Genomic DNA, 27,747 nt, shown 5'->3' with positions numbered 1-27,747 from the left:
CTCGAACGTACACAGGTGTACATACACGGGTGGGGGTTCGACACGTACAGGGGTGTACATACACGGGGGTACGACACGTACACAGGTGTAGATACACGGGTGGGGGTACGACACGTACAGGGGTGTACATACACGGGGGGTACGACACGTACACGGGTGTAGATACACGGGTGGGGGTACGACACGTACAGGGGTGTACAATCAAGGGGGGTACGACACGTACACGGGTGTAGATACACGGGGGTACGACACGTACAGGGGTGCACATACACGGGGGGTTCGACACGTACAGGGGTGTACATACATGGGGGTTCGACACGTACAGGGGTGTACATACACGGGGGTTCGACACGTACAGGGGTGTACATACACGGGGGGTTCGACACGTACAGGGGTGTACATACACGGGGGGTACGACTCGTACACGGGTGTAGATACACGGGGGGTACGACACGTACAGGGGTGTACATACACAGGGGTTCGACACATACAGGGGTGTACATACACGGGGGGTTCGACACGTACAGGGGTGTACATACACGGGGGTTCGACACGTACAGGGGTGTACATACACGGGGGTACGACACGTACACGGGTGTACATACACGGGGGGTACGACTCGAACGTACACAGGTGTACATACACGGGTGGGGGTTCGACACGTACAGGGGTGTACATACACAGGGGTACGACACGTGCACGGGTGTAGATACACGGGGGGTACGATACGTACACGGGTGTACATACACGGGGGGTACGACACGTACATGGGTGTAGATACACGGGGGTACGACACGTACACGGGTGTACATACACGGGGGTACGACACGTACAGGGGTGTACATACCCGGGGGGGTACGACACGTACACGGGTGTACATACACGGGGGTACGACTCGAACGTACGGGAGCTGGGGGGAGTGTTGGGCGCGTATGCGGGCACATGTCTCCATGGTTGCTATGGGAGTTCGGTGCGGACAGTGTTTTTTCCATGCGGTTGTAACATCGGACGCACGGGATGGATCATGATTCCCCGGTCGGACTTCACATTTCACATTTGTAAGGTAAATCGTCCGTGGACGTGTCGGACACGTTTTCCGACCCGAGGACGTGTGGGGAATTATTCCCAATGCGATTCGTATGGTCTTCTTCCCATGCGAATCGTAATTGGCAGTTTGTACGGCACTTGTACGATTCGTACGGTAAAAAGACCGGATACGAGTCGTACGGGCCATTTTTTTACCGGATCGTAATTGGCACCTATGTGTTTAGAGGAGTTCTGACAACTTTTGGGCCAGGTGCACCATTCAAATCATGCCCCTAGTGCCTGCAAGATAACTGCATTTCTGACTGCCTATTTATTAGTAAAATATAGCAATATTTGGTATTTAAAGAAGTTATGGCACCTTTTGGCCCCCGTGCCACTGCACTTGCTGCACCATTCAAATCATGACCCTATTGCCTGTAAGGTAATGGTACTTGTGACTGCCTGTATAGTAGTATGATAGTGCAATATATGGTGTTTATAAAGGTTCCTAGAGCTTTGGGCCCCGGTGTCACTGCACCTGCTGCACCATTGAAATCATGACCCTAGTGGCTGCCTGTTCAGTAGTCAAATATAGCAATCTTATGTGTTTAGAGGAGTTCTGACAACTTTTGGGCCCCGTGCTACTGCACCTGCTTCACCATTCAAATCATGACCCTGTTGTCTGCAAGGTAACTGTACTTGTGACTGCATGTTTGGTTTAACATTTTAGCAATAATCTGGGTTTAGTGGGGTCCCTAGAGCTTTTGACCCTGTTAATATTGCACCTGCTGCACCAAGTCCCTTTTATCTGCAAGGTAACTGCAATTGTGACTGACTGTTTAGAATTCAAATATAGCTATATTATAGGAGTTCCGACAACTTTTGGCCCCGGTGCTACTGCGCCTGCTGCACCATTCAAATCATGACCCTTTTGTCTGCAAGGTAACTGCACGGAAGAATTGACTTGACGCAAAAGAAAATGCAAGAAAATGATAATTTCCATTTTGTTTAGGTAAGACAACATACTTCATGATGATTTCAAAGAGAAGCATATAGGCCAATAATATTACATCACAAGCCAACTTTTCATGGCCCATCTCCAAGCTTTATTTCGGGTACAATCTCTTGATACACTATGGCATGGTATTCATTATTTTGGACATTTAAAAGATGCAGAGATTTATTTTGGGCATTTAAAAGACACAGAGCTTGTTGCCAGGTGGCCCCTTTAGAGAGTGAGCCATTTAATGTTGCTTGTTGTATTATAGATATGGATGCAATGACAGAAGAAGCAAAATACATATGGATGCATACCACTCGGGTGGCACAGTATGCTAAGCACTGATTTTTTACGTAAGTGTTTTAAGCCACACCCATAATTACATCGAACACACCCCTTTGAGAGACCCCCCCCCCAGTTTTTTTCATTCCAATAAAAAAGTCCTGACTATAACTACCCAGGTGCTACCATTAACTACATGTAGCCTGTATGTGTCTGCAGTTTTGTATATTCCATTTTGTTAAATTAAATTCCCACTCTCATCACATCACATGCTCTTACAATGAAACACAATCAAGGTTCAGAACTGTTGAGTTAAATCATGCCAAGAATGCTTACACTTTTGTTTTATTTTTTTAAGAATACCTGACACTACAGTCGACATTCTCACTGTTAAGCTAGCCACGAACTCCATTGGTGTCAATAATTTTAACCCATTATATAACTTCAGCCAAGGAATTGTGTCAGACATATTAAAACTTTTATTTACACTAGTATTTACATTACACCGTATATTATTAACAGTTACCACATAATCATATTATTATTAGCACTGTGCATTATATATAAATATACAGACAAATTGGCAGCATCAATGATTGTTTTCCACTGAGTTATTCTTTTCAGAGTCTTCTAGGATGTGTGGTGGCTATTGTCTGGACCAAAATCCAGAAAAAAGAGAATTCAAGCTTTTCAGGATAATATGCTAACATCTGATTTTGTGACAAAAGAGCAGTAGCCTACATCATAGAATGTTAGCATGCATTGATTTGCGTAAGTATATAAAAGTCCCATTTTGAGCCCCTAGGAGTTACTGATATCAGAGCTCTCCAAAGGATAGAATTACCTGGGATTATAAGTGGGACCCCTTAGAAATGAAGAATTACTAGGGGAATCAGAAATTCTGAGTCAGAGCCCCCTGATTGTTCCTCATTTCTGCCCGGAGATTCACCCAAAGTTCACTGCAGCTTTTTGACAAACTCTTCGCAGAGACTTTTTAAGGCATGGGCAATGTAGGCGATTGCCCAGGGCCCCCATCTTCCAAGGGGCCCCTGTGAAAGTGAACTTTCTCTATATTTGCTCTATCTCTATTTTATTTCTCTCTCTTTAAACCTCTCTCCTTCCGCCTACCTTTACCCTGACTTGGTCTCTCTACCCAGAGTTATCTTGTGGATTTTGGGGTCCTGGGCAAGACATATTTCAACTGTTGTGCGGCCCTGTTAAAGATTAACATATAATTTAGCATTGTTTGGCATCATGGAGTGTATGTATTATCAGAAAATGGGTAACAAAATTGAAATTTGTTCCTTACAGGGGCCTGCAAAATATGTCTTGCCCCGGACTCCCATAGAACTTTAGATGACACTGACTCTTCGGGTGAAACGCAAAGGATTCACAATGTTGGTAAAGATGTAAGTGCAACAGGGCTGGTAAATTTCATTCTCCAACCCATCAGAATTCTAATGTTAAATAATCTCATATGAATGAGTTCAGAGCAGCATTCTTCCAATTATATATTTTTAATGCTGGTCTCTTGGGCTTACTTTGGCCAACTTTTACTAAGTTTATGATGGTTTATGAGGTCTCCTTAAAAATAATAAACAATGGCGAGGAAAAACAGTATTCCATAAATTGCTCAATATGAGGAAGTAAAACTAGTGAATGGGACAAATTCATCTATTTCAAAGATGGCTGCCTATTTACACAGCAGTTCATTTATCCCCATCTCAACAGGTGGCCAAAGGGATAATGGAGTGAATTTTCAATCAGGAAACTCTGGAGGAGAGGCATCAGATAGACAGAGGCACTTTTGGGGAAACCTGTCATTGCCTCTAAGAGGAGATTCTCTATGGTAAAGCCATTTGGAGTATGAGAAGCCAGCAAGCAGGAAACAAAGCCTAACTCATGTCGAGTTGAAAAATCGTGCATCCACAAATAAAGCATCTACATTAGATCAGAGATAGTATTTGCCGATTCAATTTGTCTGAAACTGCAATTAATGTGATTGTTTCACAACTACAGGCTTGCTCCATGCAAGACACACCTCCTGATCAAAGATTTACAATGTGATCAACCAGCCATTCCTTAAGTTTTTACAAAAGCAAAACTTAATTCCTGCAGCACCCCTTACAACAGTGCACTTCTGTCTTTAGACCACTCCTACTCTCTCCAGACTTTGAAGAAACTACACTCTGACCCGGAAAAAAATCTTCAACTTGAGGTCCACGTGGGGCTTAATGGCAATGGGTCTTCAGAGGCCAAAGGCAGACTGACCTGCATAATTCAGCACTACAGCTCTATAAATAAAATTGTACTGTTCACCTAGTCATAAACATTAGTATTAGGTAGATGGTTGCTGACATGGATAAAGGGCATGGCCTGGTACATTGGGATGATAGCACTGGGACAGTTCTAATAGTTTGAAAGCGACACCCTCTTTTTTAGGAAACATTTTCCCATTCTGCCTACGGGACAGGCAATTCCCAACCATTTGGAAAGGAGGCAGAGCACGAAGACAGTGTACTCGACAGCAGGTATGAGTGCTTTGGAGGTTTGGTACACTAATGACAAAAAGAAAATAATACCAAATAAATAAATAGATAAAATGAAGTTTCTTAGACAGTTTTTAGGTAGATACTTTAGTTGCCAGGACAGAAGATATATCTCCGCCAAATCACACCCAGTTTGGTGGGTGAGTTGTGGGGAATTATTCCCTGGCTATTTTTACTGTGGCTCGCTATTCTCAAGAGCAAGTAGGTAGCCAAATACTTATAGTTAGAGTCACCATGGCTACTGTAGGTTAAATTTGGCCACCAAATCATTGAATGACCAAAACACATTTTGTTTTGCCCTGAGCTAACGTCATTTGTTTGAAAACAATGTCTAATGTGTAGAGGTCGACATGAAGAACAGCTTTCAGTGGCAGCCATAAAGCGAAGAGTATGATTGGAGAGCAGACTTTTATCTGGCTATTACAGGAGCTATGCCTGGTTTCAACAAGAAAAAGAGGCATACCTTCATTTGCAATGTCAAAATTTGCGATTGTAGGAGCGACTGAAGAGACCCATATCAATATTTTCCTCCCAGTGACATATACTTGGAATGGATGATGTGGCTTTATTGGTCCCACCAATTTAGCATTTTTTCTCTCATTGAAACCAGAGCATTGGTTTGTAACTTAATAATCACAACTGAATGACTTTTACTTCACTCAACCACATTGTAAATCACGCATCTCTTAACTTCACGTGGAATATGAAGTACCTTTCTTTCACACCACAGAATAAATATCCAAGGAAAGGTAATACGAGCATGTGGGTCAACCCTTTGATACTTCTATAGGCCGAAATCTTAAATAAACATCTGCAATAGTGCAAATCGTACTTCAAATTCAGAAGCGCCCAAAAGGTGATGAGCCAATTTGCTTCACACAGCTCAAGCTGATTCCTGGAACAGTACACTCGAAGAGACTGTGACTGGTGCAATTTCATAAACCCCCCAAAAAGTCTTGTTCTTCGACACATTAGTAAAATTGTCGATTTCCAAATATAACAGTTCGCCTTTTTTTAGCTGGTAGGGGTGAGCCACTGATATGTAAGGCTCGCATGAAGAACCGTTCATGCCCCCGGTATACTCCGTCATTTTGTTCAAGGTACTCGGATTTCCATTGCTTTCCTTCTTCCTGAGCTGAACCGTGAAGAGATTGCGGTATTGCCTGTTTGCGATAGGTTTGTGGGTCACATGCACGTAGATGATGTAGACCCCTTCCTTGAGGACCTTCAATTTCTCACCATCTTCGCGGAAGTGGTCGCTGCAGTACGGCATGGTCCAGGTCCAATCCTCTTTGACGGCTAAAAGAGATAATGGACTTCCATTATGACCTCATAACTTCCACATACAGTGCTGGAAATTCTGCACAGTCATCCAAGAGAGAAAGAAGTTTAGGTTCTTCTTTATTGTAGTGGAATGCAATCTGCCTACATCTGCTTAAATGCAGGCATTTAGTTTCCCACCTAAATACCAAGGTAGCACACGAAAACATTATTCTTCAAAGATAGTTTATAAAAACCCACACTCCAAGTCCATATCACTACTCCCCTCATTCACTCAGCACTCAGCCCTTCTACCTACAAACACTGCCTCTCTCCCATTCACCTGCTCCATGAAGAGCCAACTTTGACAGCTAACAATCAACTCACCCCCTTGCTCCTCAGTAAGTGCAGGTCATCATTCCTCATTTCGAGCATTGTTGTTACCTCAGGGCTTTCCTCAGGGCAACCATCTCATGTCAGGCACTCTATAGGGCATTCAAATCACTCCTCAACTCAATGTTCAGTTCATGTTTATAAGAGGGTCAAACTCCACCTCAGTGATGATGACCTGAAGACATGCTATGGAACACACACACAAATCACAAAGGTTATATTTTTACTCATTCACATGTGGTCCTGATGTGACTCACAATTCTTTTTTTGTTGCAGTGTGTCTGTATAAATACTTGTGTTGGGGAAGAAAACCGAATTGACCCACACCAAGGCATGGATGCATAAGAAAATAAGGAACTCCCACTTACCACACAGAACACGGAAGATTATCTTGGGGTAATTCCCACACAATACACTGCTTTTCTAAATGTATGAGTTTTCACTTTATACAACTCTCGTGCATACAAAAGCTTGCCTTGTCTGCAACCTCTCGCGCACATGACAATATTTGCTTGCAAAGTCTATGAGGAGAACACAAGGGTAAGGAGTCCAACATTTACCACTGATAAAAAGACATTTTATAGGGCTGGGCTGGAAACAGAGGACTCAGAGAGGATTCTATCATGTATGGAGGACAGGGGGCTGCTTTTTATCCAGCCGTGAATACAGTCGAGTGAGAAACACACAGTTTTCTGATAGACTTGCAGTTGTTTTGCTGCTGCTCATAGAAAACAAAAATGTGGGTACTACATTTCTATGCCCTCAAGTATTGGAAGATTGCATGAGTTTCCCTTCAGACTTGCCTAATATGCTATTGTTTACAGGGAGTATTAGAGCAGTCAAATGGAAGGTATGGAGAATTATCTCCTGCTCTTCTGGGAATTTGAAGGGGTTCCAGGGTTATGGGGGGGGAGGCTGGACTATATGTCACCCACAGTTATGAGGTAGGCATGCACTGTACATTCTTCAAATGTCATTTATTTATTGTTGATACTGATTTACAAAACCATAAATCAAAGTATGTAAAGCATTTTTACAATGTATCTCAATAAGCATTTATAATTTAAAAGAACAATCCAAACTCCTATTTTAAAAAAGATATTGTTTTTCTTTTAGATTCACCCCATCCAAATTCATTGTAGAGAAAAGCGAATTTTCAAGCGAAATCATATTTCTATACTTAATTTTAGGTTTCATTTAAGCAGCTCTACATCGCTTTACTCCAGTGCTTACTTTTTTGAAGGTACCCAAAGCCGATACCCAAAGCTTTGCTCAGAAGCTCGTGGCTGGCACCAGCGCACAGAATACCATAGGCTGCAAGGTCTGGAACAATCTTATGCCTCGTTAACCAACTTCCAGACACATCCTGCCCCTTTATCTCTCTCCTGCAGGTTTATGCTTTCTCCTTTGATGACGGTTTTGCCGTCTTTTTCTTTCTCGTTGTTTCTCCGTTGTGCATTTTAGCTCTCTTGCTCTCGCGAAATGTTGGATGAGGAAAAATAAACTCCAGTCCCAAAAAATGAGGGCTGAAGCCCCACAGGCCCCAAAACTGAGTGCCGGCGGCCCCTACCAGCTCAAATTATGCACTGCTTTACTCAAACACAAGACAATAAAACATGATATATTGTTAGAATCTCAGTCCTATATAGCTGGCATTTATGCCTCACTATTGTAAAGCCTAACCAAGTGGAGTTTCCTCAATCTAACCGGTTAGATCCAGAGAAAAGTTTCATTAAGTTAAACCACAGCTCAACCACTGGTAGCTATTACACAGAGCAGACTGGGTTGATTTAGAGAGAATGTGTTAAGCATTTGGAAGTACCAAAACAGCAAAAAATTCGAACACACAACACAATCAAAATCCCACTCCAATTTATAAACATAGAGTAAGATTTGATAAACTAAATGTCATCAAAACGGGGAAACTCGAGTAAGGGGAAGAGGAGGTATGAAATTTTATAGAAGAAGTAGTAGTAGTAAAAAAATATAGTTTATTTAGACCGTAGTCTGTAAACCATAAAAAATACATCAGCAATACAATAAAATAGATTAGCCAGTCTAAAATAACAATACCATTTTTTAAATATTTCAAGTAACAGCACCAAGAAAAAGTAAAGCACCAATCAGTAATCACTGTTCGCAACTGACTGAGATCTATGTACGATTTCCGGCCACCCACAATGAAGTGCAGTTTGGAAACCCCAAGCAGGTTCGTCTTGGTGAAAGATTTTACCCTTTGACATAGTCTTTGTAATGAAAGTCAAAATCCTCTAGCAGAACAAGGCAAGAGATTGTATCCGGCAAAGTCCCTTTGAAGTCAGATAGACATTGAGCAAGGTCTCACAGTAGCTGTTGGTTTGGGCAAGAAATGCTCAGCATGGGGAAAGTACAATTTTGCACTCAGGAAAGTACTATTGTTAGCTGGATACTTTTAGCGCATTGCTCGATCAAGATTTCTACTTTTGGACCCAGTACTTTTTTGGGAGCTCGGATTCCTCCAGTGGGGCAAGGCAGTAGGCTGTATACTGGAAGGTTGTACCGAAATCGTATAGGCTTGCCGTGGTGGTCCGCTGAACTGCGTTTTGAGGCGTCAAAATTCTCCAGGTGGGACCAACCTGATTTTCTTGCCCAGCAAGGTTATGACTTGGGCAGCTGGTTCTGGTCCTTTGGAGGTCTGGAAGTCCAAAATTTGTCTAAGTCCACATTTATTTGAGATTTCAGAATAAGTCCTATGGACACCACTGAGGCTACCCGACATCAGGGACAGCATTTATGGGTTTTGACTCACTCCAGCAGAGGCCACCAGAAGGGTCCATTCGCTTTCCAGTTTCAACTGGTCACTTCCAGAAGAAGGCCTCTTGCAGCTTGTTGTGTCCCTGTAGCTACACAGGAGGTCAGTCAATGAACCCTTGGTGTCCACGTTTTTGTCCTGGGTACAAGAGGAAGCAGATTCAGCCCTTCAGGTCTCCTCACAGGTCTCAAATAGCAGAAGCAGTCCTTATTATGTTCTTCCCGAGGTCCAGAAATTGTTCTGAGGAGTTATGGATTAGGTGCCAGCTTTGTAGGATTTAATAGCCAGTGAGTGTGGGTGACTCCTGGACACTCCATAACCAATGGGGGAAAAGTTTCCAGGGACTAACCTAGTCACTTTTGCAGCACATCATGTTTGTTTTACCTCAAACTGGCCCAGAGTGAACTATTCTTGGGGGAATCCAAGATGGTGCAGCCGTCTGCCCTTGGAGGTTGCTTGTGTGCCAGGTTGTGTGTGTGTGTGTTTAAGAAAATGAGCAGTCCCCTCCTCCTAAGCCACACAATGCTGGTTGTAGGACCAGCCCCCTCCCCACCCTGTGGGGTGGTACCCGAATAGTTACCGAATGACTACCCTGGGTCTAAAGAGCAAAGGCTTCCCCTTACTCAGGTCTCCCCTTATACCAAACTATGAATGTCCAGGCTTCACCTCTGGCTCTTTCGTGTTAATGAAGTTCCTGGAACCTCCACAGCTGCTCTTTCTGGGCTGATATGTATCACACTCTCTACCCACAGTCCATCTTCTCACCAAACCTAAGCGATTGTCTCTGTTCTTTGAGCAATATTTATGTCTCTTTAAGGTCAAGCACAGGCACTGCTGCTGCTGTCAGACTCAGGCAATTTAGCCTCCAGTGGTTTCAAGCAGGGAAAAGGTAACTTTCAAAAAGTTAATTTTCCTAAATATTTATTTAATAAAATAACGTCACCATTAGATTGGATTTTAATAAATACTAAAAATAGTGGTTGAATAGTTTTTCTAGCCGGTCCTAAACCCGAGATATAGAATTCATATTTTAATCTGTACTCCAGTTTTCACATAGAACAGTCAGATCCTTCCAATGTGAAAATAGCATTCAGGGCTTGTCACTACCGGAACAAGGTAACATTAAATGTGTACATGTTCCACTTTTACATACCAAGCACCCTACCTTGTGGGCTACAATGACTACATAAGAGTAGCGTAATATTTAAAACAACGTTTTTCCCCAACTAGCCGCAGCCCGTGTAGGTAAGAGCGTTGGGGCGGTGGGGCAGGGTGGGAGGGGAATTCGACAGACGATGATGAGGGAAAATAATTTATTTATTTAATTTTCCCTCCTGGTCGTCTGTCGAATCCTCCCCCCAACCGGCCCCACCGCTGTTACCTGCACGGGCCGTGGCTGTCCCCAACAAAGGGGTTATTTGACAAGTTGGGCTGCAGGTTTAAATTGCAACAGTCAGGCTACAATAGTAGGCTTAAAACCATGTTTTCCTTGTCAAACTAGTGGACGGTGCAAAAAGTGCTGAAGTCCACAGATGGCAATACCTTTCCATGTTATGGGCATAGTTTCTACACCATATTCCATTGCCTTAGAGGAGAGCTAAATATATCAATTAAGTATTAGGCAATTTGTACATGTTTTAGCAGTCAGAGCAAATACACTGGGCCCTGAATGGCAGCACCCCATTTTCCCGAGTTTAAATACCGGCAATAAATTCAGCAAAACAAATAGGGCTGACCTCTCAAAAAGGGACATTTTCTCACATCAGTATATATATATATATATATATATATCTATATATCATATATATATATATATATATATATATATATATATATATATATATATATATATATATATATATATATATATATATATATATATATATATATATATATATTCACTTAAAAAACCATAGGTTTCACACATGTTATAGTTAGGTGGATATTTCACTCGTAAAAAACCAATGAAATTCCCCCTTTATAGTTAGTTCAGATAACTATAACTCGCGTGACCGCAATCCACTGCTGATGACGTCACATATTACATCACTCATGACATGGTCAGTGACATCACTCATGACATCACTGATGACATCTCAAATGACATCACTGATGACATCATCCTTGTGATAGAGTGGCGGTCGCGCGAGTTATAGTTTGCTGAACTAACTATAACGGGGGAATTTCAATGTTTTTTTACGAGTGAAATGTCCAGCTAACTATAACATGTGTGAAACCTATGGTTTTTTCAGTGAATATATATATACACTTTTTTCATTCTGCATTCATTACCAAATACATTGTGTCAAAGAGGCCAGCACTGTGTATATTTTATGGATTCGGATTTGCGTGCAACACACATATAGTATTTTACCTGCTGTCACACTGTACATTTATGACAATTCATCATGAGTGCACTTGAAAGGAACACATATATACAAGTGCAACACAAATGACGCAATTATGTTTTATCAAAATGTGCGCTGCAACTTGTCAAGAAACACAGAATAACATCAATGGTGCATTCTGGGAACAGCAGTACCTTGTAACATTGAGTCATGTGACAGCGTGGCATTTATTTAAGAAAGCATTTCACTGGCAAACCGTTTCCACCTGTGAGCAAGGCTGACTGAAAAGCCGAAACGCGTAAGGACATTACAAAGTGTGCTGTCTTCTACAAATAAATGCATGTTGCTTTGAAAACTGGGCTCGGCACTATTCTCCATGTTTAATTAACGGGTGCTCCATTCCCGTCTCGCCGATGCCGCCCTGCACGGTTGGGGGCGTCCATCAAGTGGATGTTTTTTGTTGGGAATCAGAGGATTCAATTGGGGAGCATGACCCGCTCTCCCCTACACCAGTAAAAAGGATTATCCTAAGATGCCTGTGCATGGAGGTGAGAAAGGGACACCGGCAGACTTGTCTCTTGACTTTTTTCATTCTGCATCCATTACCAAAGACATTGTGTCAAAGAGGCCAGCACTGTGTATACTTTATGGATTCGGATTTGCGTGCAACACACATATAGTATTTTGCCTGCTGTCACACTGTACATTTATGACAATTCATCAGGAGTGCACCTGAAAGGAACACAAATATACAAGTGCAACACAAATGATGCAATTATGTTTTATCAAAATATGCGCTGCAACTTGTCAAGAAACACTGAATAACATCAATGGTGCATTCTGGGAACAGCAGTACCTTGTAACATTGAGTCATGTGACAGCGTGGCATTTATTTAAGAAAGCATTTTACTGGCAAACCGTTTCCACCTGTGAGCAAGGCTGACTGAAAAACCGAAACGCGTAAGGACATTACAAAGTGTGCTGTCTTCTACAAATAAATGCATGTTGCTTTGAAATCTGGGCTCGGTATATATATATATATCTCAAACGAAGCGCCACAACCCGGTTTCTGGAAAAGAGGCTTTATTTCTATTGGCGCAGGGAACAGAATGTGTGAGGCACCTGACGTGTTTCAGCCAATTGCTTTTCTCAAAGGTGTTGCCCCATCAGTGCAGTGTCCCAGGTGTAACTGATCACATGTCCCACTCCTACTGCACTACATTTGCCATAATTCATCTGGGATGGTGGCGTAATGTAAATGAAATCAAAATGATGTTTTACCGCCTTGCCAGTCCCGACATGATGTTGCAGGTAAGTGCGGCAGGTGGGAGAAGACTGGTGCAAAAAATAACTCGACCTGCTGTTTCCTTCACAACATTCATAAGCGCTGTGTCCAGAACCTGCAAAGGATGGGTGTCTGCCTTCATCGGCTCCCTTTCTCGCCTTCAACTGCACAATCGCCGGAAATCCTTAGGCTTGTAGCCAGGTGAGCAGGTCATGTCTCACATCAAAAATCACACAAATAAGGCTGTCGTAGGGGATCCCCAACCCTGCAGGGCGGTCGTGACTACAACGGGAGACAGCACTTCCAGTCAACAATGTCCACAACAAACGAAGCGCCACAACCCGGTTTCTGGAAAAGAGGCTTTATTTCTATTGGCGCAGGGAACAGCATGTGTGAGGCACCTGATGCATTTCAGCCAATTGCCTTTCTCAAAGGTGTTGCCCCATCAGTGCAGTGTCCCAGGTGCAACTGATCACATGTCCCACTCCTACTGCACTACATTTCCCATAATTCATCTGGGATGGTGGTGTAATGTATATGAAATCAAAATGATGTTTCACCGCCTTGCCAGTCCCGACATGATGTTGCAGGTAAGTGTGGCAGGTGGGAGAAGACTGGTGCACAAAATAACTCAACCTGCTGTTTCCTTTACAATGTCCATAAGCGCTGTGTCCAGAACCTGCCAAGGATAGGCGTCTGCCTTCATCAGCTCCCTTTCTCACCTTCAACTGCACTATCGCCGGAAATCCTTAGGCTTGAAGCCAGGCGAGCGGGTCATGTCCCCCATCAAAATTCAAACAAAAAAGGCTATCGTAGGGGATCTCCAACCCTGCAGGGCGGTCGTGACTACAACGGGAGACAGCACTTCCCGTCAACAATGTCCACAACAAACGAAGCGCTACAACCCGGTTTCTGGAAGAGAGGCTGTATTTCTATTTCCGCAGGGAACAGCATGTGTGAGGCACCTGACGCGTTTCAGCCAATTGCCTTTCTCAAAGGTGTTGCCCCATCAGTGCAGTGTCCCAGCTGTAACTGATCACATGTCCCACTCCTACTGCACTACATTTCCCATAATTCATCTGGGATGGTGGCATAATGTATATGAAATCAAAATGATGTTTACCGCCTTGCCAGTCCCGACATGATGTTGCAGGTAAGTGCGGCAGGTGGGAGAATACTGGTGAACAAAATAACTCGACCTGCTGTTTCCTTCACAATGTCCATAAGCGCTGTGTCCAGAACCTGCCAAGGATAGGCGTAAGAATCCGAATATTATCATAAAATACACCTATACACACAGATCTGAACTATAATTTGCATGTCTTCAAAGACCAAAGTAAGCCAGGTCTGACATGTGTATCTAGTTTGTAGTCACATATGACCACAGGGTCACAGTGACAATCATCCCACTTTATTTAGAATGGGACAACTGTCTCTTATTTTTCGTAACTCTGTCCTCCAAATGATGCATGGTGGACACCGGCAGGAAAAACCATTAATGGCCCCCACACTCAGAGAAAAGCTCCATGTGTGTCTGACCATTAGTTCTTTTGTTTTCAAGAAACAAACTGTGCTTTGGAAGTTTGTTTCTTAAAAACATAAGGGTTTGCTGAGCTGGCACTATAAACATGATGCATAGTCAAACTTCACTGCAGTGAAAGGAGCTGTTGTGGCGACAGCTCCCTTCACAGTATTAAGATCCCCACCAGGCAGATGAGGATCTCTAAATATGATGGACAGCCTTAGCCAGGGTGGTGGTGGTCATGAGCTCCTCCCTCCTGGTGGTGCGGTGAGCCACCTGCCAAGGGCTGAATAAGGCCTTGAAGTATTAGCCACAGAGTAACCCCGTAAAAAGTGATAAGCCATGCTGACAAACATACCTCATCTTTTGGAACTGGGCACATGGGTTTAAACATTAAGATCCAATTTTGAATCGAAATGTGATAATTCTGGAACTGCAAGAGTTGAATGAATAATTTAAATGATGCTACATTCAGGGATACCATCTGTAGCTGATGGGATAGTACCATAAGACCTACAGTGGAAGGGGGAGCTCTTCAGTGTCCCTCTCATGCTGGATAGTGGCATATATTGCCTATTACAAAGCCAAAGGTTAAGCAGTGTGGCTCAGTGATGAAGCAGGTTCATCACACTTTCAGTCCTAGTATGATCATTGCAGGACCCAACTGCTTGATGATCTGAATGTTTGCGGATTAGTTCTGCCCAACCCAGAGGTTCTAACCTGGGCTGTAAGGTCCTTGTTCATCCTTTGCAGCTCACTCCTTCGAGGTGACCTGCATGCAATCAAGTCCACTGGACCTTTTTTTCTAGTTCTTTCAAGTCAAGGGCCTGGTTCTTTCTGCATTGGCAGTACAATTTTCTCTTCTCCAAGGTTACAGAAGAAGAGTTTTCTTCCAGATTCTAAGCACAACATTAAGCAGTCTTGTCCCTGTCAGCCATCTCTCAGGGATGGAGCAGCGTTACATTACTAAATTACCCCTACTGGCTTCATTGGACCAGCTTTTATTTTTCCCTGTTTTAGTGGTGTGAAACCAGGATGAACCAAAGTCCAAGCTGTTTTCACCATTTTAAACATCCCTTTGGATGCCTCTTTCTGGGATTCCTGCTTGCTCCTCAAGTTTTCTGGAAGGGAAAAAGAGTTGGTGGTAGTAATTCGTCAAGCGTTGTGTCTCACCAAAACCCATGACTTTTGGCCAAAATCTCACATTTTTAGGTGTTGCGCAGCCAAACTCTATAAGCGCATTACGTGCTGTAGCAGGAAAACCCAACAGGATGAAGGGTGGACAAAGACAGTCTGAGGTTCAACATAAATATTATTGCCTACAGTTCATTTACAAAAAATAGCTGCATTTGGATGTTGATTTCCTATGACTGACTCAAATGTGGAAATATTTTTGTAAACAATATTTCGGACACTGTATTTTTCTCAGATGTTATTTATGCCACAATATTCTAGTACCATACCCAACCTGAACAGTAAAGACCGCTTTTTGCAGGCACTAGGCCTAATCCTAGAATACCATTCACCCTTCAAACAGTCTCCCAGTCACAGTCTCCCAGTTACGTTTCTCCAACAGCTACTCAAGCAGACCATTTTCACACTATGCAATGCAGGTATTCCAACCTCAAATGTAATGGATGGATGGACATCAGAAGCATCATGGAGTTGGCGGTGTGACAAAGCAATTGCCTGACCTTATTTCATCATCTGGGAATCGAGCTTTGACAAAGGGACAGAGACCTGAGAAGTAGAGAGAACGGATCAACTACTCCTTTATCCCTTACAGCTGTTTAGTTGTTTGCTGTTACTACATAAAACTGCATTCTGAATTGTGTTGAAACTTCCCAAGTTCAAATCTTCCCCATGCGGGATCTCGCAGCTTGGCAAACATTCTTTAACTTTGTTCGTACACAGATGGCAGTACTGAAGCAGGCACGTTATATACTTTGGTGGTGGGGGCATAAAAATGTAACTTCACCCAGGACGGCAACGCTGCAACTTCTACCCCGATAAATATATACTCACCCCCGATTCTTTGTCCCAGGTTGCTCTATTGCCCACTGCTACGGAATAACACCCAACTAAGGTGCATTGACCAATCAGCCTCCCTGTCCTCCCCACCTTATTGCACCAGGAAAAGCACCGAAAGCAGGTTGATCCTCACCTGAGAGTTTTCATTCTTCTTCACTGACTGCTCTCCCTGAGTGAGTTCTGTCCAGAAAAACTCTCACATATCAAGACCACCTATGACACTTGTTGTCAAGGAGTAAACTTGGAGCTGTGGCTTAAAGTGAAAATTGTGAAGTGCGCATGTGGCATGTGTTTTATTTTCAGACAGTAGCTTTGCATATTTGTGTGTGCCTGTGTTTTTATATGTTTGTGTGTGTGTGTGCGTGTGTGTGTGTGTGTGTGTGTAGTTAGGAAATATAATGTTTTTAATCCATAGAAATTCACTGAAAAAACCAAAGGTTACATGGTTTTATGGTTAGGAAATAGAATTTAAAGAACTTGAAAATTTACTGAAGAATCCAGAAGTTACAGGGATGTTATAGTTAGGCAGCCATTTCACTTGTGCAATACCAGAGAAATTCAGCAGTTATAATTAGCTGAGCTAACTATAACTTACACCCTTGCAATGCACTGCTTATGAGCTCACATATTGAATCCCTCATGACATGGTCAGTGACATCACTGATGATATCACTGATGACATCTCAAATGACATCACTGATGACATCATCCACAGAACCACTGACACAGCCACTTACAGCTCCATATAATATATCATACACCCACTCCCACACAAGCACTGACATACCCATTCACAGAGCCATACAAACACTCATGCATCTACTCACTAATCCATGGAGCCACTCGCACATCAACTCACCTATACAGTCACTAACGCAACCATTAGCTCACATATACAGGCACTCATGCACCTACTCTTCAACCAATATGCCCACTCACACACAAAGTCCTACAGACACTTACATATCTACTCATACACCCATAGAGACTCTCACACAGTAAACCAGTCACCCATGCAGCTACTCACACACATACCCACTCACCCATACAGTCACTCAAATAGCCACTCACTCACCAATAATGTTAGTCACACACCCACTCACACATACATATACTGAGGCAAGCACATACTCTCCCATAGAACCTCACTCACAGTCACTTACTCACCCATACAGCACTCACACACCCATTCACTCACCCAGCCCAGTGACAGAACGAGGTAAGCTCTAACACAAGCAGGATTCGATGTAAGCTCATCACCACACCAATGGTCGAGCACTTCCTGACTAATGAACATAATGAAAATGACTTCTCATGGCAAGTGATTGACATTTTGAAACCCCAAACAAGAGGTGGTAACAACCAAATGTTACTCAACAGGCTGGAATGCAAATGGTTTATTAAGTGTGTAGGAAGGTGGAATCTGACTAATCGTTGCCCCCAACTTTTTGCCTGGTATTTGAGTGGTTTTTGACTAGTCTGGCTGGGATCCTGCTATCCAAGTCCCCAGCCTATCTGCTTTCTCCTTAAAGCTGATGTGAGTACCCTAGGTACAAACCAATTGGATACTGAGGACACCCTATCAGCCCCTGGTAAATGGTACCCTAGGTACCCAGGGCATGGGTCCCTCAGTAGGCCTACCAGGGCTGCAGCACTTATTGTGCCACCCTGGGACAGCCATACAAACTAACCACACCAGACCACTACTGTAGTCTGGGTAAGGTGGTGCTTGCACCCCTTACAGGGATACAGGTACCCTGTATCCCACCCTATTACAACACATATACCCTCATCGGTCACCCCTATAGCAGGCCTTGGTAATCCTACAAGGCAGGGTGCTGAGGTATGTGTGAGGGGGGACCCCAACCTGAGTAGGGCCCACCTTCAACCTTCGTAAAATCATTGCTGGGTTGTTTGTAGTGTAGCCATACCATATACTCTTAACCGCATTATAAGTATATCGTGATAGCGTGATAACTTGAGAATGGCTACCCAGAACCATATCGTGTTTGGTGTCAAACATGTAGGAATCATACCCCCAGTCCAGCCATGGGCATGAGGGCACGATTCCCCCCTGCTAGAGGGGCGATATGGGAAAAGCGGCAGAATTTAGACACCAATTTAAAAGTGCACATGTAGTACAAAATGGATGCTACCAGCCACCCACACGACTCTGGCTGCCTGTTGCTGGGGAAAACCCCAGCCTCAGCAGCTGGACAATAGGGATCCTGTTGCAGGGAGGTGCCAGCACCTCTCCAGACAGGCTATGTGGATTGGAACTGGGTGGGTGCACCATAGGATGCCTTTAAGAGTTGCACGTAGGCTGCTACAGCGCCTACATTCTGCATACACTGCCTGAAACCAGTTCAGGGGCATCCTGCCCCTCGCCCAGGCGGGAAACACACAAAGGGGAGAGGGTGTAGCCACCCTTTCCCGCCTCAACTCTCATTGGTGGGCTCTGATCTGGACCCTCCCCTAATCTTCTTGATAAAGGTGAATACTGTGTCCCCAGAGCCTCAGATTAATCTTGGACTTTACAGACTTGACCTTCGACGAGCTGCTGCCCAGCTGACTGAAGAAATCTCCCTTGGGGTAAAGGAGTTACCCCCCTGCTGGGCAGGCACCTGAAACACTGCAAGTGACCCGGTTGGAACTTCGCTGCTCCTATGGACTTTATCGACTCCCGGCAACCTTGAGGTGGGTTTCTCAAGCATCCCAGAGGCCAGTGAGTGTGCACAGCAAATCTGAGCACCGTGGACCGCGTGGGTGCCGAGATCCCCAATACCCCAGGACACCAGCCACCTCTTGCATAGCACACAACTCTGACCAGTGGGGAAGTTGTGCTTTGGCCCAATATTGAGCCAACCTCTCAGCAGCAATTGTGCCAAAGATCAGCGCCCTAGCCCCCTCCGGTGGCCCGTGGGCTCCCTTTTATGCACTCCAAATTGCTGCCTTCCGCAGTCCCTTGTCTTTCGACTGGTGGGCCCTAGCGGAAGTCAATCTCAACTTTTAAGAGTTCTCCTGATTGCTCCAAGCCTGCTCTATCGTCTCCTCAAAGGAGACCTCTCACAGACCTTGTTGGTTTGCACCAGTAGCTGATTTGTTTATCTTGCACGGGTTGCAGTTGCCAAGGCTTAGTGGATCAAATCCGGACACTAACACCGCAGCGACCCTCATCCATTGTGGGACAGGTGCCCTCCAGAAGCTGGCCTTCCTTGAAGCCTCCCGGAGCCCGTGGCTGCAGATCCAAGCTACACCTTTTTCACTTGAAACACCCGACATTGAAGGGCTCTTTCCCTTGAGCTCCCTGGTCACTGTGCCGTGCCCCAGACTCTGTCCCCTCTGCTTTCAGGTTCTCCTCTACAAAATCTACAACTTCATTCTTCACGACATCATCAACGCTTTTGGCTAGCAGCAGCTTTGTACATTGTCCCATTGAAAATCAGCCCGCGACCCGACATCAAAAACGACCTATGCACCCGGCTTCCCTGGGGCAGGTAACAGTGGTACCTCGGTACTCTCGTGGTAGTGGGCTCCTCAAAAGCTTAACTCTAAGCCCTTAACTTTGAACTCCTGCTAGAAGTGTCTTTAATCTTTTAAAATCAAACCGCGACATTCTCCATAGGCTGTAATAGAGATCCCGATAGCAGCTAATTGCATTGCACGTGTCTCCCGTGGGTCCCCTTCCTCATAACTTGGGGTGGATTCTTAAGGGGCCAGCGATCCTAAATGCCCTAGGCATTGTCTGTAGAATTGTCGTGGTTCTTATACCACTTTTTTAATATATGGTTTGGTCCCCCCCTGGGGCCCTGTGATTCCAGTGCTATTTATTGTATCTATAAATGCTTGTTTGAATTGTAACTTTACCTCTAGCCTCATAAAGAGACTTGTGGGATTCTGTCTAGAATAAATACATATATTTTATATATATAACTGTGTGGACTACTCTTTCATTTGGTCATTCAAGAGGTTATCTATGGTAAAACAATAAGCTTAACACTCCTTCAAGACTTAGCCTGAAGGCTGCTCTCCACAGCTACCACTAGGATAGCTTTCTTTAAAGGTTGTCTTAAACCTATCACCATAAGAGTCGAATTGGACTGGTGCAAGGTGTCCCCTATAACTAGAGGACAGCATATGCCAGGCCAACTTCTCGCAAAGTGCCAGTTCATTTCGAATGGGCTGAATACTCAGTAAGATTGGAACGCAATCCTATAGGACAATACTAAAATTGTCTGTACTTTTAATATGACCCCACGTACCAATTGAGCATCTCTACATGCAAGATGGAATTATTTTTATATGTATAAATATATGTTGTTTGTTATGCCTTTTCCGGATCAACTTTATACCTTCCATCTGGATTACTTTTTCCCATAGTCATTGTTCTATCCTATAGCCAGATATCTATCTTTTCTTTATTGGGAACTTCTAGATGCAAAATGTAAGCCTGTTTGTAAATATTTATCTGTATATGTTGTCTACCATGACCTTTTTTGATTCACTCTGTTTTTCTTTCTTACGCTGTTTATTTATGAAAACTCCATTCATAAATATAGACAATTCAGTTTTATAAGTTATTCGATAAATCTCACTCCCCTAACATAGCGAACTAGGAGTAAGCAACAAGTATGACCTTTCCCTTGGTTATGGAGGGGTATGCATATTTGATTATTAGACAATGTATCCCGCACAAAATGCTGCAAGTATACATAAACTAGCTAAGGAAGGGAACCCGTGAACCCTGTTGGCTCATTTGCGCAGTCGCACTGATTAGCCAGCTCGCGCTCTAGTGGCAATGCCCTAATCTACATAGGTGCATGCGCAATCTGGACTATATTCGGGCGATTTCGACATTCGTTACATCCTCACCTTAGAAGCAGACGCCAAGCCTGCAGATTCCCGCCTACATCATACACAGTCCGCCACTGGAGATTAAGTAAGTGCACAGAGTCCCACGCTAGAGCTGGGCCGTTTTTAGTTTACCTACACTCTACCACTCTGAGTGTACTATGTTTTAGTAATTTCCCGTTCTCCCATTTTTTCCCATACAGTCTCCATATTCGCTACCCCTCATGGTAGCGCCTAGATAGGCACCCTTGTCTACGTGTGTAACCAATTTAGGGATTCTTCTTGCAGGCAGTCACCCCTAGGACTTGAGTGAATACCTTGCTCTTCCAATATGTGTATACTGCACCCCTGATAATTCATTTTAGTACTAATTCCCCTGTCACTGATCTGTTTCAGGCGCTTGATTAAATCTAGTTGTATGTATCCTCATACGTACCCCTTCAGCCCGTTTAAAGATCCCCCTTGAAGGCTGTAGAAATTCCCTCCCTCTCTGCAGCACGCAGGTTTTAATTTTCTGGTCATTGTACTTAGTTGGTCTTAGTTACAGGGCACGTGTGGCACTACCATGCCACAACCCCCTTAAGTCTCCTCTCTACTCCCCTCCTTTCTTTCCACCCACCCCCTCCACTATTTTACCCCCTCTCTCCCTGCTCCCATTCAGGGACCCATAAGATTGATCAAATTACCTTTCTCTCTTCTAGGGCTGATTGATGGCTTGTGTCTGTGCGTCCTCCCTAACCGGACGACTCCAGTCATAGGAGTAATGCCTTTACTTACTCACCAGGCAGGTCTTCATTACCATACCCTACTTAAGTATGCAGGCTCTCTGCGCTCTGCATCTGATCTCACTGTTTTTCTTATTTCTTTAGATACTAGGTGCTTGCACACATTGTGCTGATGATGACCTCACATCTAAACAGGTCGAAACGCCATCGACTGCAGACATACCTGCTCTTCTTTTACTATATAAAAATAACTAAAGGAGTCATGCATCGTGATTTTATTAGTGTATGCATGTTTTTTATCACTCACTTGTCACTGCACATTCTTTCACCCAAATGTGAGTATGGAGTCTTCTTCTACACTATCAGAATATGATATGCTCCAAATAATATGCAACAAAGTATATGCACTGAATAAATGTATTGCATTCCCTTACCTACCATTATATCTGCCCTGGTGTACTACTAATTTTCTGGTCAAAATGTATATAGGACAGCTTTTATCATGTTTACATGATTAATTACTCATAGTGAACAACTGTTCTTTACTTTCTTTCTTTATTTATTTATAGAGTTTTATATAGCGCGGACTTGACCCTTGGGTATCAGAGCGCTTCACAGTTACATGTGGAACATTTGTAATACAGTGCGGATAACAGCATTCATATATATAATATTCCTGTACATGATTTTTATCGATTTCTTTTACACAATGTAATAGTATTTCTATACACATGGTTCTGATGTACTTTCCGAGAGTTCTCCATCAGACACTTGCACGGTCGACGTTTGGGTGTTAGTTACGATGCTAAGGTGAACAGTCTAGCCTATGGAAGGAACTTGCTCATTAGGAAGATCTTCGCTTCCTTCTTGAATGTTGCTATGTTTGGAATTTTTCTAATGTTTGGGGGGAGTGAGTTCCAAATTCTGGGGGCTGCTCCGGAGAAAGCTCTGTCATACGTTTTCTTCTTCCGAAAGATGGGTGGTTTCAGCAGCAACTCTTTGGCACTCCTACCTGGTCTGCTTCCACCCGAAAGCTCTATTTTCTGAGCTAAGTACCTCAGAGATTTGTAGTGGAGTGCTTTGTGTGTGGTACATGCCAGTTTGAATTGAATTCTGGCTTCGTATGGTAACCAGTTTAATGCTTTTAGGTGAGGGGAGATATGATCGTATTTTCTGGATCCAGTAATGAGTCTTGCCGCCACATTTAGACATGTTTTTAGTGGAGCTGTGGAGATTTTTGAAAGACCTGTTAAAGTTGTACATCCATATTCAATCCTTGAAATAACTAAGGATTGGACTGCCAGTTTAAGGTCCGCTGTGGAGATGGGAGGTTTCATTTTTCTAATATAGTTCAGGTGAAACCGGGCACTTTTTGTCATTGATTTGATGTGGGCTTTCATGTCTAGGTTCTTATCAAGCGTGATTCCCAGTGATTTTGCAGAATCAACTAGTGTAGGTGTGCAGTTTAACGCTGTGATCAGTTTGGTCCATTCCTTCACTTCTGTGGGTTTCTTCGGTGGTGATATTAATAGGAATTCAGTTTTTTGTGCGTTTAGTTTCAAATGATTGCTAGTTAACCAGTGTAATGATATTTTTAAGGCCTCATTCATTTTCTTTATGTCTTCCAGTGATGTTATCTTGATGTAGATCTGAGTGTCATCTGCGTACATGTTATAAGATATGCATGCGTCTCGGAGGATTGCTGTGAGGGGTTCGACATAAAGGTGGAATATTGATGGGGATAATGTTGATCCTTGAGGGACTCCAATCGAATTTGGGCTTGATGGGGAGAGCGTTAGGTTGACTAGGAATCTTTGAGTTCTATTCTGAAGGAAGGATTCAAACCATTTCAGAACAATTCCAGATAGTCCCATCCTGTCTTGAAGCCTGGTTAGCAGTTTTGTGTGGTCTACCGTGTCAAAGGCAGACGACAGGTCAAGAAGAACTAGTAGGCATGTTTGATTGAGATCTAGGGCCTTCAGCGCATCATCCACTATATGTAAGATTGCTGTTTCCGTACTGTGGCCTGGTCTGAATCCGGATTGGCAGTTGTCCAGCAACTTGAATTTGGCGATGTGGCTGCTCAGTTGATTTTGTACACATTTCTCAATACAGCTTCCTACATACAGCATAATTGTTTCTATATTACAGTACATTTATTACATATTTAATTATAGTACATACATCTGTATCTGCACTTTAAAATACCTATTGTACATTCATCTGTATATGTACTCTACTACAACCGCAGTGTTTTAAGGTATAGTACTTACATCTTTATCTGCATACCTATTCGACATACATCTGTATGCACAGTGAATCCAAGGTTCTCTCTTACATTCTATCACTAGAATTGATCTACTTAGCGATAGGCGACATCTTCATGCACAAAAAGCATATTTACTGTATCAGTGCCAGTAAAAATGAAAAGAATGTCAATTTTGTGCAAATACTTACAGAGCCCAGGAACAGATCGAGCCAGGCAGATGGGGCGAGTCTGAAAAGAGAAGTACAGTTGCATCAGGGCTGTTACACAAACTGAGTAGAACATGCTACCAGCTTATATACTCTACTCTTCCAGAAATACCGCCAGTTGTAAATTACCACTCTACCAAGAACAGTGTTCTGCTAATTTGCCACATAATTTGCTCAGACTGCTCATTGCTAGAGTTGCCACATTTCTTAGTCAAAAACACTGGCCATTTGTTCACGTTTTGCTATTGTGGAGCAGCCAAGAGCTGGTAGGAGAAAAAGGAATTCCTGCAAAACTGTCAGAATTCTATTGCAACATGGCAAGTAGCCCTCTAATCATTCTGAAACGATTTATACAACTCTCATTGCAATTTATACTTCACATGTGTTACTAGGTCTTGCATTACTTAAGACTGTTTGCTTTTTCCAGGATGTTGTGTTACTGTATCATTTTTCTGGCAGCATATTACTCTTGATTAGTGCATACTTTGAACTTAGTCGCCTCCTGGTGATTATAAAAGACCACAATTGACAGCTATGGAGTTGGTGCTGAAGGTATTGCAAAGTTTTTCTCACTGTCTGTCAGGGTAATCAAAAACCTGTTCAGAATACATGGTCATCCAATCCTTGGTCTCTCTGCAAAGCGTGCAGATCAATGGTCACGTATGCCAGTTGCAGTTGTGATTCTGTGCAAATGTGTGTGAAAGTGGTGACACAGTTGTCAAAATTTTGAAAAGGCGAAATTAAAAGAAAAAGCAGTGCTTACAGGTGAGTATGTGCGTTTGGATGGTGGTAAAGTGAAAGAGATGTGAGGAACCACATGCAGGAGAGAGTTAAAAGAGGGTGCTGAAGAGCGAAGTGTGAGATATGCATATGGAGGATTTTGGAAAGATGTGGAGAGAAAAAGAATCTAAGTGACTAACATAGACTGCAGAGGAAAGTTGTGTGAAGAGAACAGGAGTAATTGACTACTAACCCTTGCGTAGACCTTAGTCATATTTAATTCAAATTCTCATTATTTCAACATTTAAACATTTTGAATATTAATTATTTACAACAAAATAATTGTTGTTATTCATTTATCTTAAACAGTTCGCAACCATTGCCAAAGCCAATAATCCTGGCTGGTTTAAGGTGGATGTCTCTCGATGCAATAACAGAAAGCTCAGAAAGACACCAAAATACCAGTTGGGTATTGGGATTGGGAAGCACTGAATTTTAGTTTACATGTTTAAGCCACACCCTTCACTATATATGCCACGCCCCATTTAGACACACGCCCACAGACACTCTTTTCATCCCACTTACATTTCTGGGTTACCGACTTGAAGTAACGAGTGCCTTGTTATTTCTTCCAGTACTGTTGTACGCAGGCAGCATCCTCGCTGTGTGAAAACACGACTAAGGGCCTGATTACGAGTCTCGCGGTCTTGCGAATGCCTGACTCGTGTTGGCGCAGGAGTGGCGGTCCACCGTTTTGCTGGTTACGACTTTGTAAATCATATGGGCGGTGGAGCTCCGGCTGTGCCAGGGAAGTCGTTCCCTGGCGGTGGCGTAGTAGCCCCACAATGCATTATGCTTAGCAGGGACTGTCGCCGTCCCACTCAGCATATTTTGAGTTACTGGCTGGCAGTGCAGGAACCATGTCCCCCCCCCACCATGGGGATACATTCAGGGGGGGAACAACATGACCCCAATGTCTGTATTCCCCCCAGTTCCAGCATGGCATGGACGTCACCATTCATGCCGTGCTGGAACTTTTTGGCCGTTCCCATTGCGGTGCCAGTTTTGAAGGCGCCACCATGGGAAAGCCAAAGGACTACCAACTGCAGTGGCGTAACGCAGGCCCACGCATCCCCCGCAGTGCGGGGGGTGCCCTGAGCCACAGGGGGTCCCCTCTGCACAGTAGTCAGGCCTGGGAGCTCCGGATTCAATCCGGAGCAGGGGCCCCACAATGTACCTCGCAGGGGGGCCCACTCAACTTTCGTTACGCCAGTGACCAACTGTATTACGAGTTGTACTTTTACAACTTGTAATATGGCAGGTGGTCCATGCACGGGTTTGGCGCAGCGGAGCCGGCCTTGAGCCGGTGCCGTTGTGCCAAACTCATAATCAGGCCCTAAATTAGATTTGGAACCTCAGAATTTATTTTCACTGTATTAGGGTGACATTTTATGTTCAGGCTGTGAATACTTTCACTCTTTCCTCTAACTGCAGCAAACCAAGTCGATGAGCTGGAAGTTGTGGTTTAGGAACTTAATTAGTTGAGAGAGAAGAGAGAGGCCTCAAAATGTTATCTCCGCATTCTCATTTTCCCAATTGTCTCTTGTTTCCCAGCTATGTTGGTGATCAGAATAGGAAGGCTGTGAAATAAGCATTGCAGATAGATTACTGGGCTTGGCCATGTGCGCCATGTGGATGCACTTGGAGGTGATTCAATTCATAGTGCTTCCTGCCTGTACAGATCTCCCACTCACTGAACCCATAAAACACAGGTAAGGGATTGTAGTTTAGCCAGGTGCAGTGGACTGCCGCCTCTCAGAAGAGGCCAAATGAGTCATGCTGGGGCTGTGTGAATAAAAAATACAGCGGCATGTGATTACTATTCCAGGGTTATCTTGTAAATATTATCAGGTCTCCTGCAGCTGGCAAAACTAGGGTGACCAGACGTCCCGGTTTTCCCCGGACGGTCCCCGTTTTTGGAGAAGTGTCCCCGTGTCCCGACACTTTTCTCCAATTCAATGAAATGTCCGGGTTTTTAAACAGTGTCCGGGTTAAACATACAAATGTCCCGGTTTTTCATTTGTTTCGGTTGTTTGAGCATGCGCGTGCATGCTCTCTTTGCACTGATTAAAGCGTGACGTTTAGGTGAGCGTTGTAGCAGGAAGGGAAATCGGGCTTTGAATGGGATGGGGGGTGGGGAGAGGTGCTCCTTTCATTCCACAGCGAGAGGTTCCGCACTTTGAATGTGACCTCTGTCTCCAGGCCGAGAAGTCAAAGGATGCAATCTGCATACATTCACACCTGAATGCCGGTCACTTAGGGTGCTTCCAGAGATACCTTTGTTTTGTTAATGCAGCGCTCCTGCTCCAACAGCTACTGATGGCAGTGCGTCTTTGAATGTCTTTATTTTGTAAAAGCCTACTTGCAGGACCTGCTTATATCCTTGTTTAGAAACAGTAACCTGTTTGTACTTCGTGTCCAGGGCCGGC

The 27,747-nt window shown here is 43.7% G+C and overlaps 1 protein-coding gene across 2 annotated transcripts in view; it reads right to left on the bottom strand.

The window, feature by feature from the left end:
• Positions 1-2,109: 2,109 nt before the first annotated feature.
• The window catches only part of LOC146833773 (uncharacterized), a 35,957-nt gene continuing 10,319 nt past the window's right edge, over positions 2,110-27,747 (bottom strand). For both annotated transcript variants that reach the window (XM_085601640.1, XM_085601641.1), the window contains exons 2-3: positions 24,521-24,560; positions 2,110-6,156 (exon numbers count right to left, since the gene is read on the bottom strand). In XM_085601640.1, coding sequence (XP_085457766.1) covers positions 5,741-6,156; positions 24,521-24,560 — 456 coding nt within the window. In that variant the 3' untranslated portion in view covers positions 2,110-5,740. The remainder of the gene's footprint in view (positions 6,157-24,520; positions 24,561-27,747) is intronic.

This window comes from Triturus cristatus, chromosome 4_2 (assembly GCF_964204655.1).
Source record: "Triturus cristatus chromosome 4_2, aTriCri1.1, whole genome shotgun sequence".
In the NCBI taxonomy this organism is placed as follows: Eukaryota; Metazoa; Chordata; class Amphibia; order Caudata; family Salamandridae; genus Triturus; species Triturus cristatus.
Note: the sequence above shows the minus strand (reverse complement) of the source record. Positions and strands in the feature narration are given on the sequence as shown.